Source organism: Clupea harengus, chromosome 13, assembly GCF_900700415.2.
Source record: "Clupea harengus chromosome 13, Ch_v2.0.2, whole genome shotgun sequence".
Classification (NCBI taxonomy): domain Eukaryota; kingdom Metazoa; phylum Chordata; class Actinopteri; order Clupeiformes; family Clupeidae; genus Clupea; species Clupea harengus.
Window position 1 is genome coordinate 21,755,650 of NC_045164.1, and position 18,482 is coordinate 21,774,131.

The following is an 18,482-nucleotide window of genomic DNA, read 5'->3' on the forward strand; positions in this document are numbered from 1 at the left end:
TGTGTCAAAATAAGTCTGCCTGTGTGTGTGTGTGTGTGTGTGTGTGTGTGGGGGGGGGGGGGGGTCTAAGTTTGTGTGTGTGTGTGTATGTTCAGCACGGCGTTGCTGTGCTCTGTGCAGGTGTGTGTGGGTGTGTATGTGTGTGTGCGTGTGTGTGTGTGTGTTCAGCACGGCATTGCTGTGCTCTGTGCAGGTGAATGTGGGTGTGTGTGTCTGTCTCTGTGTGTGTGTGTGTGTGTGTGTGTGTGTGTGTGTGTGTGTGTGTGTGTGTGTGTGTGTGTGTGTGTGTGTGTGCTGTGCTCTGTGCAGGTGCGAGTGATGGCCCTCAGCCTGAGGAGGCGGGCTGGGAGCTCGGAAGGAGTGAGAGAAAAACAGCTACTCTGTCTTCCCTAAAACATCTTCAAGGTCTCTGGCGAGGGATAAATTCCCAAGGGGAGACAGTTCACCAGTAAGAGATCTGCTTGCGCTCGACCGGGTAAGTGAGGACTTTTCTGCTTTCCAGTACAGTTTAACAGGACACGGTTTATGCTTGAGGGCTGCGGACAAAAACACGTTTTAGTCTCTGTGAATGGTTTGGAATTAGCCGGCTATGTTAGTGTGTGGCACTCTGTTATATACTCAGTATTTGCTATTGCTGCTAAATTCCTTAAAGGTGCACTGTACATTGAATGTGAGGACGATGCGTCAACCTGCTTAAATACATACATTCGCTTAGGAAATCAGTTTGTTTTCAGGTGATATGTCTGTACATTTAAAGATGTATTATTTTCCATGGTCATTTGGACAAGCTGGTTTTAACAATTGCCATCCTTTTCTCTGTCTCTCTTCCTCAGTCTGTCTCCGGTGTGTTTAGACGGCAGGACGCTCATTTCCTTGCTCTCACTCGCTGTTCCTTTTTCCTATGCATATACCTCTTTGAGATGTCGCTTTAAAGAGGCATAGGGCATGGGAAAAGGGGGCTGTTGAGGTATTCCACTGGAATCCAACCAACCAACAGACGAAGGCCACCGCTTTGTGTCTCTGCCTGAATGGAGCCATTGCTTCACCATTGTCTCCTGCTGCTTTACCGTCTTCAACCACAATGGATGTGTTTGTAGGTGTGGATGAGCGTGGGATAAGTGAGCGAGAGAGCGCTCAGAGGTCCTGATGAGTTGTCTTCTACATTCAGAACATTGCATCTTTACCTGTTGTCTTCAGAGACGGGAGGAGGGATGGGACAAAAAGGAGACAATGATAAGTGAACTGGGCTCTGTAAAGTGCCTTGAGACTATTTTCTTGTTCTGGCACTATATAAATAAAATGGAATTGAATTGTGTTGAATTGAACAACATGTTTTCCTGCTGGTTTTAATTAAAAAAAACTATTTAAAGAAACTCCCTGGTGTGTTTGTGTGAGTAATTGTCTGTCTCTTGTTTGTTTCATCAACTTTAACATTGATAGACTCCGTTGGGGAGGTCATCTATTTGAATAAATCCTGTCTTAATCTGTTTTGCAACACTGGATTTCTAAATTAAAACAGGTACTTGGGGACATACAGGGGTTTTCTGCTTGAACAGATAGCTTTTTTTCAGCAAATGGGTTGCCATGCTGGAAAATTAACGCTGGTCTGTTTTGTAGATGGTTTGAAATCCTCCAATAAATGGTATTTGTGATGCATAAGCTAGAAGCTATTGGTTGGGCTGATATTAGATTTTTTGTATTCATAAATAAACAGGAGAAATGGTCCAGAGAAAGCAAGAGCTCCCATGTGCTTGTGTAGCAGATGGATTAGGTAAAGAGGTGTTAAAACACTGTCAGAGGCTCCAGAAGCCAACAGGGCCCTTCACACCTTTCTTGATCTCTTCCCATCTTTTGTTCAGCTCAGTGAATCATGTGAACTTCCAGTGTTGACAGGTAGGCGGGATCAGAATGGAGGAACAGTTAACCCCTAATTAAGTTTTTTAAGACCTTAGTCACCTTAAAGATCGCCTCATTCAACCCACATTTAAGACTTTCCAGAAACGTTGGTCTACTGTGACCCTCTTTAATTTTGGGGACAAATGGCACCACCTTGTGGTTTTCATTGCAGATTTGAAAACTTTAAAATTAGTGATCCTTGCTATGCAACACGAACGTTCTCAATCTCCGTGGTCGGTGTGTTTGCATTTTCTGTAGTGTAATTGCCTGCACCAGCGCTCTACACCAGCCGAAGTAAAAAAGCACGACATTTTGAACAAACTCGTCTCCGTGAAACGTTTTGCTGTAGGTTTCATGCATTTAGTAACTATATTAAAGTACCAAGATATAGATTTTACTATCGATATACAATGTTCAATACTTTTTCCAAACACCCACAGACACTACTTCATAAATGTAAACTCATATTGTACTTTCTTTGTGAGGTCTCCATGATACTGACCAGCCTCTCACATAAGACATTTCTTCAAGTCATAACAAATACCTATAAAATGGCATGAGTTGATATATGGATGACTGGATGAACATTATTCTATGGATTTCTTCACAAACACAATTATTTTTTTTAAATCCCCAACTTCTTAATCTACAATATATATTAAATGGGATGTTGAACGAATTTTTACACTGATGGCACTGAGCTCGTGCAAAAACGTGCATTTTACAATTTCCGCATATCCTCAAAAGGACGAGAATCTACAGATGGTGGCGTCTGAGACAGACAACAGCCCTGTTATCAATACATTCGAGGATCAATGATGAGGTACTGACTGCATCACGAGTCTATTTAGCGGGCACTGGTTAATGACTTGAACCCGATGTAATATGCACTGTTGGCAGACTTTAGGGCGCCAGGTTTCAGCACGTCGACGCAAGGTGCGAACTCGCAGCTTGAAGCACAACATAGCTCAATAGATCCCAATGATCGTGTAGTTACTGAAGCTTTGAAGTCTCTTTGAAGATGTAAATAGGCACAGACTTCGCGCCGCACTGCTGGGTGGGAAAGAAAATGACAGCAGTCACAATATTTGAGCACAAACCGTGTATCATGTGACTGCGGTCTTCGAAATTGTATTCGGTGGAGATTAAATCGTTTCAATACCCATTTCAGTAAAATGCGTGTAAGCCTCAAATCAGAACACACGTCTCTGCATTGGTCAACAGAGCATAGCACTAGTTTTCACCTACGTCTTTTTGCATTGGATAAGGAAACTGTATTCGTGTCATTCCCACACGGTATAGAGAACCATTTTAAAGCATTCAAAACACTTAGGTTTGGACACAAGTTAAACCCATATAAAAGTCAAAAGTCAAAGTGTTTATTATCGCATACACCACATTTCTTCAGCGCAGCGAAATTCTTACGACTTGGCAGCCAACATCTACGCAGTATAACATGTCTCTTTTGTACTTGTCAGTAGTATAAGACATGGTCAGATTTGGGGCATTTGTACTTGTTCAGTAGCAGACTGATACCCCATTACAGTAGGCCTTCCAGGAAGGAGTACTTCAGCTTCATCTGTGTGTGTGTGTCCCAGAGACCAGAAGGCATGAAATTGATATTGCTAGCGCCTTTAATTGTCTGTTAAGATACAGAACATTATATCAATAATGAACTTGAATTCTTTAATTTCATTAAAGCATATATCAGACAATGCTTGGGTGGACAAGATCCGGGCAGTAATTCACTGCAAGTCTAATGGAGGCAGGCCTGTGTATGAATCACCACCAGGACAATGTGTTGTCGGCATAACATTCAGTCTCTTTAATATGAAAGGTAGAGCATTCTCTTTAAACATTTGAATATACTTTTTTATACAGATATACAGGACATAAATTAATCTTTTTCAAAACACAACAGATAGTGCTTCTTTTTGCGAGGGACTCCGTCCTAAGGCCTTTGCTCAACAGAGCTGGAGATATTCTAGGTTTCAAAATGATAACGCACAGAGGTTTGACAGTTCGACAGCAAGCGGCATGAACTCAGTAGTAACATGAAGCAAGCATCATTGGGCGGACAACTGGAGGCTGAGGTTGCAACTGTCGAGCGGGGACACTTTGCATGGAATGCGGGTAGACGTGGGGCGCAGTGGAGGGGAAGGCGAGGAGCTGTCCACTAAACCCGCGGTGCTGAAATGTAGCGGCCGTCGGAAACAGCAGGGATGGCAAAAGGCTTGGGGCAAGATATTCTGCGCGCATGTCCTGAACGTCACGCTTGAGTTTCATCCGTCTGTTCTGGAACCATGTTTTCACCTGGAATTTAAAATAAAGAATAATCCCGTGTTAACAGTGAAACCACAGTGTCTCCATTAAATTATAATGCATTAAACAGTCCTATTATACTTGCAATGCCCAAGCCTACCATACACATCATCACAACTATCTTATTAATTAATGATTTGCTTACCTGAGTTTCAGAGAGTTGCAGTTTCTCCGCGATTTTGCGTCTTTGGGTCGCACCCAGGTATTTGTGCTTGTTGAATGTTTTTTCCAGTCTGAATATCTGGTCTGAGGTGAACTTGGTTCTCATCCTGCGGTTCGAACCGGATTCCCCCTCACCGTGGTCTCCGACCTCGCTCTCAGAACTTGATGTGTAGCCACAACTGTCTGAATAAAAAAAAAAAACATCTGGGTGAGACAATGACCATTAGAAATCCTGCAATGACTGTCAAATTAAAATATCAAACTATCGAGCTTTCATGAAGAATGCAGGGATACCTACTTGAAGGAGAGGCTGGGAGTGCAGTAGCTTCCTTGCCGTTATCGGTGTCCGTGTGCATCAAGTCAATCATATCTGGCACAATAGACAGATCCGTGTTTGATGTCTTATGTCTTCTATCAATTGCACCGCAGGTGTCGTTGTCGTTTTTGCTATGAATCGTGCAATCGAAGTCAGAGGTGTCCGGGTAACTTATAGGTGAATAAAAGCTTTGAGACAGCCATTCCACTGAGAAATGTTTAGCCATGGTGTGCTTGAAGGCTGCGTTGCTTGACATGCAAAAGTAAGTCTGTATCTTTAGGCCCTAGCCTGACATACGCCTATATGTAGGACTCGACCCACCTGTATTTGCATAAGTAAAGAGGTCTCGACGGAACGATAAGTATTTGATGGGTGTTGTAATTGAAGTTAATAGGTGTCGCAATGGTGCGTTTTCACACATGAACTACACTTGTTATATCCAGGCGCCACTGAGTCTGAGTATCAGACCGCGCCTCGACGACTGCCTTTGTCGTCAACAGAAATCACAGAGGTAAATGATCATAAACGGACTGATACAGTGATTACATCGAACTTTCATGTTTCATCAAGAAAAGAAGAATAGGGTATGGCCGAGATAGATTGGAGGGGAGATCTATACACAAGCATTTGGCCTATTTGAAAATATTAAGCATATTCACTGTCCTATGCGAATTTGACTTTGTCTTAAAATATACGTAGGCCTATAGTGCCTCTTGATTCTTTAACTTGACATGCCTGGGCAAATCCTCTGTCGGGGTAATACCATAATCAAAAGGCGGGACCAGTCGTGCTTGAAAGATAGGCCTACCGGGCTTTCTCCCCTCAGCTGTTGCTTTTGGGCATTTGGGCCCATTGTCTACACACCTCAGCGGGATGGTTACCCCTGCGAAAGTGAGTGTGTTTCGTTTGATCTCTGTTGACACGAGAATTTGAATTGGCTTTGGGAGTGCTACTGACGCCAGGCAAACACACTGAGACTGCTGTGGCCCAGAAATTAGCTTTTGAAATCCGGACATGTTTGACCACGAGGGTCCATCTTTGTTTTTGCTTCCCAGAAAATATCTGACACTAGCTCACCAATCGAAGCCAACATAAACAACAATCGAAATGATTGCCTGTTTCTGGGTACTATGTAAAGGTGATCACAGCTTATCAATTCATGGGTCCACTAATAAAGTGGATCAGGTCTCAGTTGGTTGGGATTAAACTAAAGCAACAATCACTACTTTTGAGATCGTATCAGATAAGGATCCATGATCCCATAGTTTATCAAACATTGCCTGTAGTCTTGTCTTAAGTCTGCATACAATCGCCCAGACATTCTGGAGCCAGTGACCCCCACTGTGATAAGAGTAAACTCATCAGTGGCCGACGCAATTAGTACTAATTGTCGGCAATGATCTCCTCGTTAGCTTGCGTTTGAAGTGCCGCGGCAGAGACAAACAGAATTAGTTCGAACGCATATGAAAGCACAGTATGGAACGGGCCACCGGTATGGCGGGCCCTTAAGATCAATGCTTGCAAGTCTGTGATTTCGATTAGGCCGGAACTTTATTCTGTGCAAGTACCGCCAGAAAATACGCTGTTTTTAATATATGGTTCATCAGTACATGGTAGCCTATATGAATTCTGAATTGTGGTATAACCTATTCTTCATTTTTGGCGTGTCTATCCCTCTGGATAAAAATGGGCTGCATTAATTCAATGGGCTATTCTAAATCAATTGTGTAATCTAATCGTAATTATGAGTGAAAACTATGCCAAATAGCTGTATTTCTTCTTATCTAAACAGTAAGTTATCCAAAGAGGTGAGCTAGGGGGATATTGTGGGGGTGAACTACGGACATTAGGCAACCTCTAACATTTTATTGTAGACTGTATTTATTACACAGTCACATTAGACACTAGACTATACAAGTCTACATTGTCATGTTCTGTTCTACTTTTGAGAAATACCACCACAAAACGCACGCAAAGTGTCAAATAGATTCACGTATATATTTATTTTTTATTAAAACGGCAATAAATAGACTTTTGAACTTTTTCAATCTCTACAAAATTGTATAGAATTTTACAATAGGCATGTACACTTTATACAAATCAACAAACTGTTCAGTATTGCACTATTCAACATAAGTGTTAGCAGCAGTGGGGATAAGTCTTTTTTTTTTCAAAGCCTTCAGTAGTAATAAGCAGCAGACATCGGGTGGATAGGCTGATGCATGGTCATCCGCTGGACCCCTACTTGTTGACCCATATGCGAATAAAGCATGTTGGCAGTGGGGGAGAACTGGATCTGCTGTCCTCCGTAGCTGTGGTACTGAACAGATGGAACGGGCGGGAATACCATGGCAGGCAGGTACTCATGGCGCAAATCCTGGACTTCACGTTTCACCTTCATTCTTCGGTTCTGGAACCATGTTCTCACCTGAAATAATAACAAAATAACATTTGTCAGTACATTGTTCAGATAATATAGATAATATATCATTGCTTAACATATACACGTTTTAAGGTCATTCTTTAGGATTTGGTTGCTTACCTGTGTTTCAGAGAGGTTTAGCTTCAGGGCAGTTTTAGCTCGCTCCCCTGCGTCCAGGTATTTGTGTTTGTTGAAGATTTTCTCGAGCTTCTGGATTTGTTCTGGGATGAATTTGGTTCGGACCCGACGCTGGGCACCCTCTCCCTCCGCTTCGATCCCATCCACTGAAGGGCATTCGGAGGAGGCCGCTTCACTTTCATAGCCAGATGAATAACCACTTATTTCTGAAACTTAATTAAAAAAAGAGAGAAGTTTGTTAGACACTGTGCAATTGACCTCGCTGCTCGTCTGGTAATCTGTTAATGTCAATAAGTGAATAAAACCTTTCATAGACTACTTACTTGGTGAGGGGCAACTTGCTGGACGGCAGACTGGAGTCTCAACAGGCTCCTGTTCCGTAGGTTTATCGGTGCAATCCAAAGTGTGCTTTACTCTTGGCTTTGGTTGAAGGTAAGATTTATCAAAACACGTTGGCTGGCGAGGCTGCACAACACAAGGAACGTGTGGTCGGAACTGAGTCGAATACATCTCCTTAGGTTCCAGTTCCATGTTGGTTGGTGCATCGCTCTGGATGAGCCAATCCACGGAGAAGAATTTCACCATGTTTGCAGTAGTAAGGCTCGTCTGTCTCTTGAGCAACGAACTGTATCCAATTGAGGTCAGGCTGTGTTGTGACAGCATCTCAACTAAGGCCCACTATATATAGGTCCTGGCCTCCTCCTTCATTAACATATGGATAGGTGCGTTAACGCCTGATCAATTCTCAATCATTAAGGCTAATGGGTCGTTGTTGAAGTCTTTACATATCCTGTGATTGTGTGAAAGCCTGGCGCCATGATGTCTGTGAGAACCTCACGAGCTCATACATCTAGCCTATCTGCCCGGTTCAAGCCTGGCTAGAAAAAAAGTCAGCATCTGGACTTCAAGCAAGACATAACATCAAACGTTTTTCTGGTGTCTTATATAGCAGTTGTGTTTTAATAAAAATAGAGCCAATTCCTTTAAAAATGTGGACATGTAATGTCAGAGACACATTAGAAAGACAAAAATAAGTTATTTGATCTTTATCTTCATGCTTAGTGCTGCCAGATCATTTCATAACATATAGTAGCTTTGAATTACATTTTTGGCGTCATATGTCAGATGGTTCCACATATCTTATATCTTTATATTTTTCTAAACTTCAATTAAAATATTTGCAAACTTATGTTGCAGATAAACAGCGTATTTGCAATTGCAACAGAGCAGTTAATAGTAGACTCTAAACTATGCCGACGATGAATACAAAGTGGTCTGGTGCGGGTTTTCCTTGCGAAAGAATCTTGCAATTGTCCTGCGCCTTGTTGACTGATAGAATAGCAATAACAATACAGTTGAAATGGTTTGGTATAGCACATCCTCCATACCCCGGAGGGCCATGGCGCCACCGTCTCAGCCAGCCTTTGGCCTAGTCTGGTTTAAACATCACAGATCAAAGGCATTACAGTAGCCACACAATTGCATCTGATTGACCAGCAGTTGAAATGCAAATTCAGCTTATGTGAGCTCTTAGGTATCAGGGGAAATGTCGAGGCTATGGCGAACAGGAAAGAGAGAAGTCCTTGTAAGTTTAAAAAAGGAAAGGTAGTAAAAAAAAAAAAAAAGAAGGATAGTCGCACATTCAAGAACCTAAAATAATAAGTCTACATGGGCTGACATTTTCATAAAAGTGAGATCAGACACTCAGTGACATGTCTTTTCAGAATTTGAAGATTTCCAGAATGTTTTATTCATTTAAGGGAAAATATCGCTGTGACATTTAAAGTACATACTATCTAATTGATAAAGGGAAATACATGAACAAGGTTAAAAGACAAAAGAGGTTTGGGGGAGACAAGCCAAGAACTGAGGCGTTTATCCTCACTGTGCAACTCCTCAAAGTGTTTAAATCCCTTTGACATGCGCGGCATCTTATGGCCAGGAGACAATGCCACTAAAAGGATCGTTTAGTAATGCTGTCAGCAACATGTTGAATGTTTCCCTTATCGGTGATCTCTAACTTGGAGGGCTCTGTGTCTTTGCCTTCCAATTACGGCCTTTATCTGGGTCGCTTTGAAGCTGCAGTCAGTGATCTCCCCCCACCCCCCCTCCCCGAAAACAATAAGAGAGGGGTCCGCCCTCGATGACTCGGGATGGATGTCGCCCCCAAGAGCGCCTATTTCCTTGCACCGAATGTGACAATTTCGTGACAAATTGGTGGACTCCCCCCCCCCCTCCCATGCTTGCACCTACTCACAGATTCCGGCGCCATTCAAATGGTATGCCGCGCGATTTAAAAAAAATACGCTTCCAAGATTTCCACCAATCAGTAGTCTGTATTGTGTATGTCTGGGGAGTCTGTAATAAAACATTATATATATTTCATATTTAAAACAATAGAATTTGGACATTATCTCGCACAAACATTTCCTTCATAATAGATGGTCAAGTGTACTGAAATGACAGCATTTCATATACTGTAAACATTGAGACTCCCTGTCACACTCATAGAAAACGGGAGCCTTCCAATTAGCATCAATCACCCAGTCCCCTTAACTAAAAGTGAATAACATCTTTAGGATCTTTAAAAAATATTTGTATACTAAACACATTGTGGTTAGATTTGGGTTAATCCTTTGTTGGGCACTAGGTGTATTTTTTGGCATTAAACAAAGAAGAAAAAAAGCATCAGCAGTAGACTTTAACACACCCCTATGTAGCTGGAGTTAAGATGCCCTCTGCTTTTTTTGTGACTAGATAATCATCCCAATAGCCACACTGTGGATAAGGAAACACTTAGTAGCCTACCCTCACGCCACATCCATTTTAAAGTGTATTATTAAAACAAAAACCACCTTGTTTAGTGTGGCTTTTTCAAGACCCCTTTACTTTAGAAAGTCAAGACCTACATTCCAATAAATCTGACTTTTACCAACAGCATTCATCCCATTGTTGGATACATCACTCCAGGAGAGTAGGGCACTGTAGATTTGGACAGAGCCCAGGACAAATCCTCCTCTGACTTGTCTGTCCAGCCTATTCAGGAGGTCCTGTCTTTGTGTGAAACACGGACATCAAAAACTCACTCAAACCCAACACACCTTGGCCTTTGTGTACAACACCATTCCACCATACTGACCCCCCCCCCCCCCCCCCCCCCACACACACACACACACACACACACAACCACCTCCACTGTGACCAGATGGAATTCAGAGCATAGAGTGGTCACGTGGAGGGGGCCTCACTGGAAGGTTGATTTGACCCGACGCAGGGTCTCATGGATGCGGCGCGAGTGGCGGTCGATGGGGAGCTGGTGGAAGTTGGCCTCGTTGTCGGCGGCGAGGAGCGGCACGTCGCAGGATCCCAGGCGAGAGATGCGCACACGCAGGTAGGCCTGGAGCTCCAGGTCAAGGGTGTAGGTGTATGGAAACTCCTGGAACGCATTGACCTGACTTACCACCCGGGCTATGGCCCTGTGGCGATGTAGAGATAGACAGATAGACAGATAGAGAGAGAGAGAGATAGAGAGAGAGATGGAGAAAGAGAGAGGGAGAGAAAAGGAAAGACAGACATTATTTGAATGACCAAACCCACAGTTTATATATGCATTTATATTCATGCATTTTTTTATTTGTATTAAAAACTCCCAAATTGTTACAAACTAACATAGCTCTAGCATAGTTTTAGCACTCCTACATATTTTCTTCTATGAAGCTTGCTTTTTAGTAGTGCCTGCTGCATATGCCAACCGCGTGTGAGGCTGCATTTTAATTGCTTGCTGTGAAGTTGTTGATTTGAAAGTCAAAACAGTAGAAACAGGGAAAATAATTAATGAGGGGAAAAAAGACTGAAAATAATGAAACGTGGAAGTCCATGGATCCATAACATAACAAAGAACAAGATAATGATGCAGTCATCACATAACGTCTCCATTAGTACCAGTACTTGAAACATCCAGATATCTGTACGTACACTGTGACAAAGATCAAATCCATGGCTTACTAGGCTTAAAGCAAAATGTATACCTAAAGGGTGTAGCTTTCTTGTCAAAACACACACACATTAATGGAGTGATTCTGAAGTCCCCCCCACCTCATTTTCCAAATACTTTTTTCTAATCTATGCATCAGCAACATTCTTTGTTTCAGGTTTATGCTGACAGTTACATCTCAGGGGGCAAGAGAAGGGCCTGAACAAAATGAAAAAAATAAATAAATGAAAACAGAAAAGAAAAGATGCATAGGCTGCAGAAAATAGTCTTCTGTAAAACTTTTAATCATTTTTCACCATTGCTATGAAGACTGTGCTATGCATGCAATGCAAACATTAAGAGAAACATTTTCACAGCCTCACATTAGAACACCAAACATGCTGAAACGCATCTCTGCAAAGAACTCACATAAGATTGACCTAATTAGCTGAACGGATAAGGAAACTTAAGGAGGGATCTGTTCTCTTTTTCACTCCCTCAACTCTACATGTAGTATATAACTTTCCCTCTCATTACCTATCTGTCTCTCTCTTCAGCTCACTCTTCCTTTCACCTTACAGTCCCTGCCCCCGTACCCCCCTCATGTCTCTCCCTCTCTCCTCCCCCCCCTCTCTCTCCTTCTCTCTCTCTCTCTGCTGACCTCAGCATCTGTCGTCACAACCTTACTGTGGGAGCATCTCCCCAACCACACACATTCCCATGGTGCACCACCTGTCGTCCGTCCTGGCTGCGCGTGAGGAGGCGGTTTCTGGGCGTCTGCCAGTGGAAATAACCAGCTGTGTCACTACCGTCCACTCACTTTCACTCCCTCCCTCTCTCTCTCTCTCTCTCTCTCACTCTCACTCCGTGACCCCAGCATCTGTCTACCAGCCTGGACTGTGAGAATGAACACTCTCTCTCTGTGTGTGTGTGTGTGTGTGTGTGTGTGTGTGTGTGTGTATGTATGTGTGTCTTAACTCCAGATAAATTTGTTGCAAACTGAACTTGGTGCCAGAAGTTCAGTGCTCCACTAAAGCAGTTGGAGGGATGTCTTATCTAGGACACAAGAAGGCAAGAACAGATGCAAGGAGAGACGGGAGGTCACTTGACATTTTCAACACTAAAAGCACTAATTAGCCCAAAAAATAGCACTGTAACTACCTATTTCTAACTTATTGCAGCCTTACTCACAAACTCTGGATGTAATTAAGAAGAAGATATCCCTGAGTCTTTCCACAGCTTTCCATAAATGGCATAGTTCCACAACTCTCAAGAAAATATCCTAGGGCACATTATTCTCATCTACTGTCTTTATTGGAATGAATTCCAAAACGAGTCATACCCCATTACTACGTGACGTGACGTGACGGTACAGTGCAAAAATCGTACCCATTAGAGTTAAATTATTGAGTGAAGTAGAAACATTTCATCAGTGTCTTCTGCGTGTTTGTCAGTGTATGTGATTTATGTATGTACTGTATGTCTGTGAGTAAGTGTATAAGCTACTATGGATTACCTACATTTTCCTCTGGATTAATAAAGTATCCATCCATCCATCTATCTATCTGTCTTCTTCGCCTATGACCTTGAGACCTGACCTGAGCTCTGCCTTCTCACGCAGCAGCAGCAGCAGCAGCAGATTAGCGGCAGGAGGGAGTGGACTTCACCCCCCCTTTCGTCAGACACAGACACAGTGAGTGTTCAAGGTCAGAGTGACCCTGGCTCCCCCCACCTCAGCTTGGGCCACTTGTAGGCCCCGCTGGTGAGCGTGAAGGCTCCGATCTCCAGCTGCTGGAGGTGCAGGGCCAGGACGTGGGCCTCGGGGAGGCTGGGCTTCACCCGCAGACGCTCCCCCTCCATCAGGCACAGGCTGTCGCTCCGCAGGAACACCTGAGGGGCAAAACACACACACACCAGGATGTTCTTTCCCCCAGTCTCTGCTCAGCTGTGAGGGACGTGGGCAATGTGAAAGGGAGGCTTGTTTTATACAGCGCGTTGCTTTTGGGGTTTCTCTCTCGATCTACGGCTATTCGCTTGTGTTTTTTTTTTATCTCATTTGTAAATCACTGAGGAGAAAAGCGCCTGCTGAGTGAGGGACTTAATGTGGTTGTAAATGAATAGAAACACAAGGGGCCGATGAAATGTATGCTTGCACATTCTGTTCAGCTGCTGCAGGTAGAAAAGATAAGATACGGTCAACATAAACGTTCCCTGTAGGAAGATGAGTTTGGGATTGTGACATGGCTGAGGAGCATTTGTGAATCATTACACTGAAAGGCATCGCATAAACGGTGCTGGTGGCCTTAAACCAGGAGCGGACATCAGCGGTTGTTCCAGAAACAAGAGCTGTGTTTGGAGGATAATAACAAGGTGTTGATGGGCCATCACCCCTAGCATGTAGCTCAGTAATCCTGAAGTTAGGGTGGGCCACTAGTTTCAAGCACCCTCTCATTGACTTCCATTCATTTTCAGATTCCCAGGAAACTCATGGGTGGAGCGGGAACATTAACACCACATTAGCCACCTAAAACTCGACCCTGTTTCACCCTGAGGGAGAGCACGGGTGGAGTCCCAGTAAACACACCTCACTATGGCCTCTCTCAGGTCCTGAAAGGTTAGGTGATTAGTGAAGTGTCGGTGAAGCTTACCTGAACAGCTCGCAGGTCCTCAAGAATCCCACACACTTTCACACTAAGATGTTTCCATGCCTGTTGAGAATTATGGATGTGAACTCAAGTAAAAGGACTTCACAGCTGCCATAACAACACTGGGTTGATCTCACTGAACTATGCTGTATGTGAAAGTTCTTGTTTTCATACTTAAGCAACCAATTTTAATCAAGGGAAACAACAGGCTTAATAATTATTGCCTCATAGCTTAATTCACAGTGCAAATTAACATATTTGTGCCAGAGAAATGATGGGCATAGCTGTACTCCTAGTAAACAAAAATAATATCAACTCGCCTGAAGATTAAATTAATTAATTCTGAATTGAAATACACTCAGCACAAAGGAGGCAATCAACAACCCATTTCTGGCGGATGGTGGCAAAGCAGAAATAGTTCAGCCTGGAATGCTGTTGCAATTGCAATGTTTATGAGGTTCATGCGCGGTCACTTTTCTATATTGTGGAAGCTAATTGACATGGAATGAACCTGTTTCTCCATGCAGCGGAGATAACAACCAGACTACACCCCCCCAACCCCTCACCCCACCAGGCTTACGGGTAATTGCCGGATGATGACATTCTCCAGGCCTGTGAGGATCTGCATGGCTGTAGCGAAATTCCTGGACTCGTAGCAGCACTTGGCCACGGAGAGGAACTTGGCGAGTAGAGCAGTCTGCGCCTGAAAACCACCAAAGAGAGAGAGAGGGAGAGAGAGAGAGGGAGAGAGAGAGAGAGAGAGAGAGAGAGAGAGAGAGTCACCGCCACAGCTTTAGGGTGGGCGAAACAAAATCAGCGGCCACGCTCGCAGACATGCAGTCTCATCACTGCCGTGTGTCATTTCTATGGTAATCGTGACAGATTGGCAAACACTCCCTGTGAAGAGCGGGGCCAGGCCCGGGACACGAGCGGGTCGGCACCTTGACAGAGTCACAGATGACGATCTCGGCAGACACCCAGTTGGAGACGCTGTTGGCGTATCTTAGCAACTGAAGCAGAGGTGACTCCTGTGGCGAGGCCTCGGACAGGATGTGACTGGCGCCCTCTGCAGGCCCAGCTTCAGAAGACGCACATCTGAGAGAGGGTCATTCAACAGTACATCAGAGTACATTTTCAAAAGTGTACTCATATAGCCGGCGTTTTTTACCTAAACAGAATACAGGATATCAAATATTTTACTGCCTGAGTACATCCTGGTCCTGGACTTCCTGTTTAAGGCCCTTCCATGCTCTACCATATCTCATCAAAGGCTCATCTCATCTCACTGTCAGAATCAGGTTTTAGTGCAACTTTAGTGCAAAGAAGTGGAGAGTACAGGGATAAATACTAGATGGTAAGAGTGTGACGGTTATACACTAAGGGTGGGATGTACAGTATATTGTATTTGAGGATAAGATAAATAAATCTCATCACTGTGCTAATATTCTAAAGGGCAGATGTAGTTGTGTTCACATGCTCATGGGTAAGGGCGAGAGATCTAGTAAAGAGTTCTCTGGCACCCAAACGTTTTTGGCTAAACTTTTCTGATTGTGAAACTCGTTATACGGCTGCTAGTGTCACATAGGTGTGGTGAGAAAGGAGTAACGTGAGTCTCGTGTGCAACAGTGTGCAGAATCCTCATGTCTTCAGAACGTGTAAAGTATCACAACAGGTCGTCATTTGGGCACCACTCATGTCTCTCCGCCATCTGTTTTGCCACTAATTATGCGGAATGAAAGTCTTGAGCTGAGAGACACACTGCCAACTTGGAACAATCTGATTTGTAATGGCTCATTGCGAGTGTGAGAGTGTGAGAGCACGGCCAGGCGGGACTCACCTGCTCACGCCAGCGGCCTTGTCTCTGACACCTTGAGCTCTCGAATTGAGGAAGTGAACAGGGTGGCAGCTCTGGAACATCTCCTAAAAACAACAACAATAAGGTGGCAAAAAAACAACACGGATATACTCCCCCATGACATTTAACTGTTGAAATGAAGTCAGACAACCTCCAAGAATAGGACATTAGGTCAGAGGGGGCTCTCCTAAAACCTGTTGTATCACAGGCATCATGACTAAGGGAGGGAGAGAGTACACTAGAATAAGTGTACTCTCAGACTTTACCCATGCCTCTACTGCTTTTAAGCATTAAGCATTAAGAACAGCTGGCTCTGAGTGATGAGTGAAACACTGGAGCTTTGTCTCCCCCTAGAGTGTAGATGCTGTGTGAGTGTCTGTGTGCACCGATGTCAGCTACTTACTCATTTTAACATGTCCTTACTACCTTACTGCCTCCCAAACAAACCATAATCTGTTTAAACAGGACAATGTCTCACACTGCCAATACTGTGTGTCTTGCCTTGGGCATTTCATTGTGTCTGTGTCTGTGTCTGTGTCTGTGTCTGTGTACCTGCTCGAGCAGTGTGAGCTGCTGGGCGGTGTGCAGTGCGCTGTGCTGCTGCTGGCTGAAGGGCAGGCGCTCCTCGGCCCTGAGGTAGGGAGAGGGAGCCAGCTGCTTCAGCAGGGACGAGTAGCAGGGCCGGGGCAGCACCGCAGCGATGGAGTACACCGGCTCCTTGGGCTGAGGCTCCACCACGCGCGACACACGCCACTGGAAGCTCTATACGTGCACACACATATACAACACATTCATGCGTATGCACACACATATACAACACATTCATGCGTATATACACACATATACAACACATTCATGCGTATGTACACACATATACAACACATTCATGCGTATGTACACACATATACAACACATTCATGCGTATGTTCCGTATATACAACACATTCATGCGTATGCACACACATATACAACACATTCATGCGTATGCACACACATATACAAAACATTCAAGCGTATGTTCCGTATATACAACACATTCATGCGTATGCACACACATATACAACACATTCATGCGTATGTTCCGTATATACAACACATTCATGCGTATGCACACACACATATACAACAAATTGATGCGTATGTACACACATATACCACACATTCATGCGTATGTTCACACATATATACAACACATTCATGCTTATGTACACACACATATACTACACATTCATGCGTATCCACACACATATACAACACATTTGTGCGTATGCATGCACACACATATACAACACATTCATGTGTATGTACACACATATACAACACATTCATGCGTATGTACACACATATACAACACATTCATGCGTATGTACACACATATACAACACATTCATGCGTATGTACAAACACACACACACACAACACATTCATGCATATGTACACACATATACAACACATTCATGCGTATGTACAAACACACACACACACAACACATTCATGCATATGTACACACATATACAACACATTCATGCGTATGTACACACATATACAACACATTCATGCGTATGTACAAACACACACACACACAACACATTCATGCATATGTACACACATATACAACACATTCATGCGTATGTACACACATATACAACACATTCATGCGTATGTACAAACACACACACGCACAACACATTCATGCATATGTACACACATATGCAACACATTCATGCGGATGTACACATACATATACAACACATTCATGCGTACGCACACACTCATACAATGGTACACAGAAAACACACATACATAGACACTCATACACACACAGACAGACAGAGAGATGCATACACACTCATATACCCCCCCCCCCACACACACACAACAGACAGAGAGATGCGCACACACTCATACACACACACCCCCCCACACACACACAGACAGAGAGATGCGCACACACTCATACACACACACCCCCTCACACACACCCACAGGCATTTTAAGAGCCATGCATTCATTATACTGCAACAGTTACATTGATTTGCTCATTTACTGTGGCACATTTTCCTCCTGTGTAATCAGTAAAACCAGCACTAGTGCTCAGTACTGGGAGGGGGGCGGGGAGCACAACCACTGTCCTGCTCTGTTGCGTTCCACTTCAGAGGACTTTCACACCTTTTTGCCCCCTTCATCAACCGACGACCTCCTGCACAGAGTGTCCCCGTCCTCGAGAGCACAGTCTGGGCTCCAGCATGGGGCAGGTTCCCCCTGGCTCCACCTCTTCTCCGGCCCGCCCTGGAGGATAGACAGGAGGCTCTCTCCTTGGCTGTCCAGTGGCGCCACCTGGTGGACAAACAGTGACACAGCACAGGGCTTAAATTAGAGCGCGACACTGTCGAGTGTTCCAGGAAATGGCTAAAGAGTGGTGAGGAATGCTTAATTCTGTTACTTCATTACACATATTGTCTGCAAGGCTCAGTGTTCTCTGTTCAGTGAGCAAAAATAACTTTCTATCATCTACCAGGGAAAAAACAGGCAACTGCATTGGCCAACTCTTCTGTGTGTGTGAGTGTGCTCTAAACAGGCTATCTCGCTGGCTTGCGGTGTGTAGACAGAATCTGGACATTTCTGCTGATGGACAAAAATAACCAGACTATCCTTTTAAATCTGACCACACAACATAGCTTCATGAGGGCCTTGCTGGCTGTTCCCGAATCAGTGAGAATCTGGACATTTCTGTTGATGGACAAAAAGAGCCA

At 43.9% G+C, this 18,482-nt stretch overlaps 3 protein-coding genes and 1 long non-coding RNA gene across 4 annotated transcripts in view; 1 reads left to right on the forward strand and 3 right to left on the reverse strand.

The window, feature by feature from the left end:
- The first annotated feature begins 228 nt into the window (after positions 1–228).
- Positions 229–1,373, forward strand: LOC116223219. Its single transcript, XR_004164980.1, has 2 exons — positions 229–475; positions 834–1,373. It is a non-coding gene; the product is annotated as an uncharacterized LOC116223219 (long non-coding RNA).
- Positions 1,374–3,837: 2,464 nt separating this feature from the next.
- Positions 3,838–4,972, reverse strand: vent (ventral expressed homeobox). The gene is made up of 2 exons (XM_031579370.2): positions 4,364–4,972; positions 3,838–4,209 (listed from the first exon to the last, which is right to left on the reverse strand). Exons 1-2 carry the CDS (start codon positions 4,484–4,486, stop codon positions 3,940–3,942), a joined length of 393 nt encoding a protein of 130 aa, XP_031435230.1. The 5' UTR covers positions 4,487–4,972; the 3' UTR covers positions 3,838–3,939.
- Positions 4,973–6,690: 1,718 nt separating this feature from the next.
- Positions 6,691–10,401, reverse strand: vox (ventral homeobox). Its single transcript, XM_012819840.3, has 3 exons — positions 7,580–10,401; positions 7,239–7,468; positions 6,691–7,124 (listed from the first exon to the last, which is right to left on the reverse strand). The coding sequence occupies exons 1-3, from the start codon at positions 7,917–7,919 to the stop codon at positions 6,876–6,878; spliced, it is 819 nt and encodes a 272-aa protein (XP_012675294.2). The 5' UTR covers positions 7,920–10,401; the 3' UTR covers positions 6,691–6,875.
- Positions 10,400–18,482, reverse strand: part of LOC105893424 (kinase non-catalytic C-lobe domain-containing protein 1) — a 30,524-nt gene continuing 22,441 nt past the window's right edge. Inside the window, exons 23-30 of the mRNA XM_042709614.1 lie at positions 17,899–18,066; positions 16,282–16,491; positions 15,712–15,794; positions 14,816–14,969; positions 14,455–14,577; positions 13,878–13,937; positions 12,962–13,119; positions 10,400–10,732 (exon numbers count right to left, since the gene is read on the reverse strand). Coding sequence (XP_042565548.1) covers positions 10,501–10,732; positions 12,962–13,119; positions 13,878–13,937; positions 14,455–14,577; positions 14,816–14,969; positions 15,712–15,794; positions 16,282–16,491; positions 17,899–18,066 — 1,188 coding nt within the window. The 3' untranslated portion in view covers positions 10,400–10,500. The remainder of the gene's footprint in view (positions 10,733–12,961; positions 13,120–13,877; positions 13,938–14,454; positions 14,578–14,815; positions 14,970–15,711; positions 15,795–16,281; positions 16,492–17,898; positions 18,067–18,482) is intronic.

Coding starts and splice junctions, on each gene's coding strand:
- vent (XM_031579370.2), bottom strand. CDS start 4,486: ATGAGAACCAAGTTCACCTCAGACCAGATATTCAGACTGGAAAAAACA. Junction 4,210..4,363: donor TGCAACTCTCTGAAACTCAG/GTAAGCAAATCA, acceptor TTTAAATTCCAG/GTGAAAACATGGTTCCAGAA.
- vox (XM_012819840.3), bottom strand. CDS start 7,919: ATGCTGTCACAACACAGCCTGACCTCAATTGGATACAGTTCGTTGCTC. Junction 7,469..7,579: donor AGCAAGTTGCCCCTCACCAA/GTAAGTAGTCTA, acceptor TTTTTAATTAAG/TTTCAGAAATAAGTGGTTAT. Junction 7,125..7,238: donor TAAACCTCTCTGAAACACAG/GTAAGCAACCAA, acceptor TTATTATTTCAG/GTGAGAACATGGTTCCAGAA.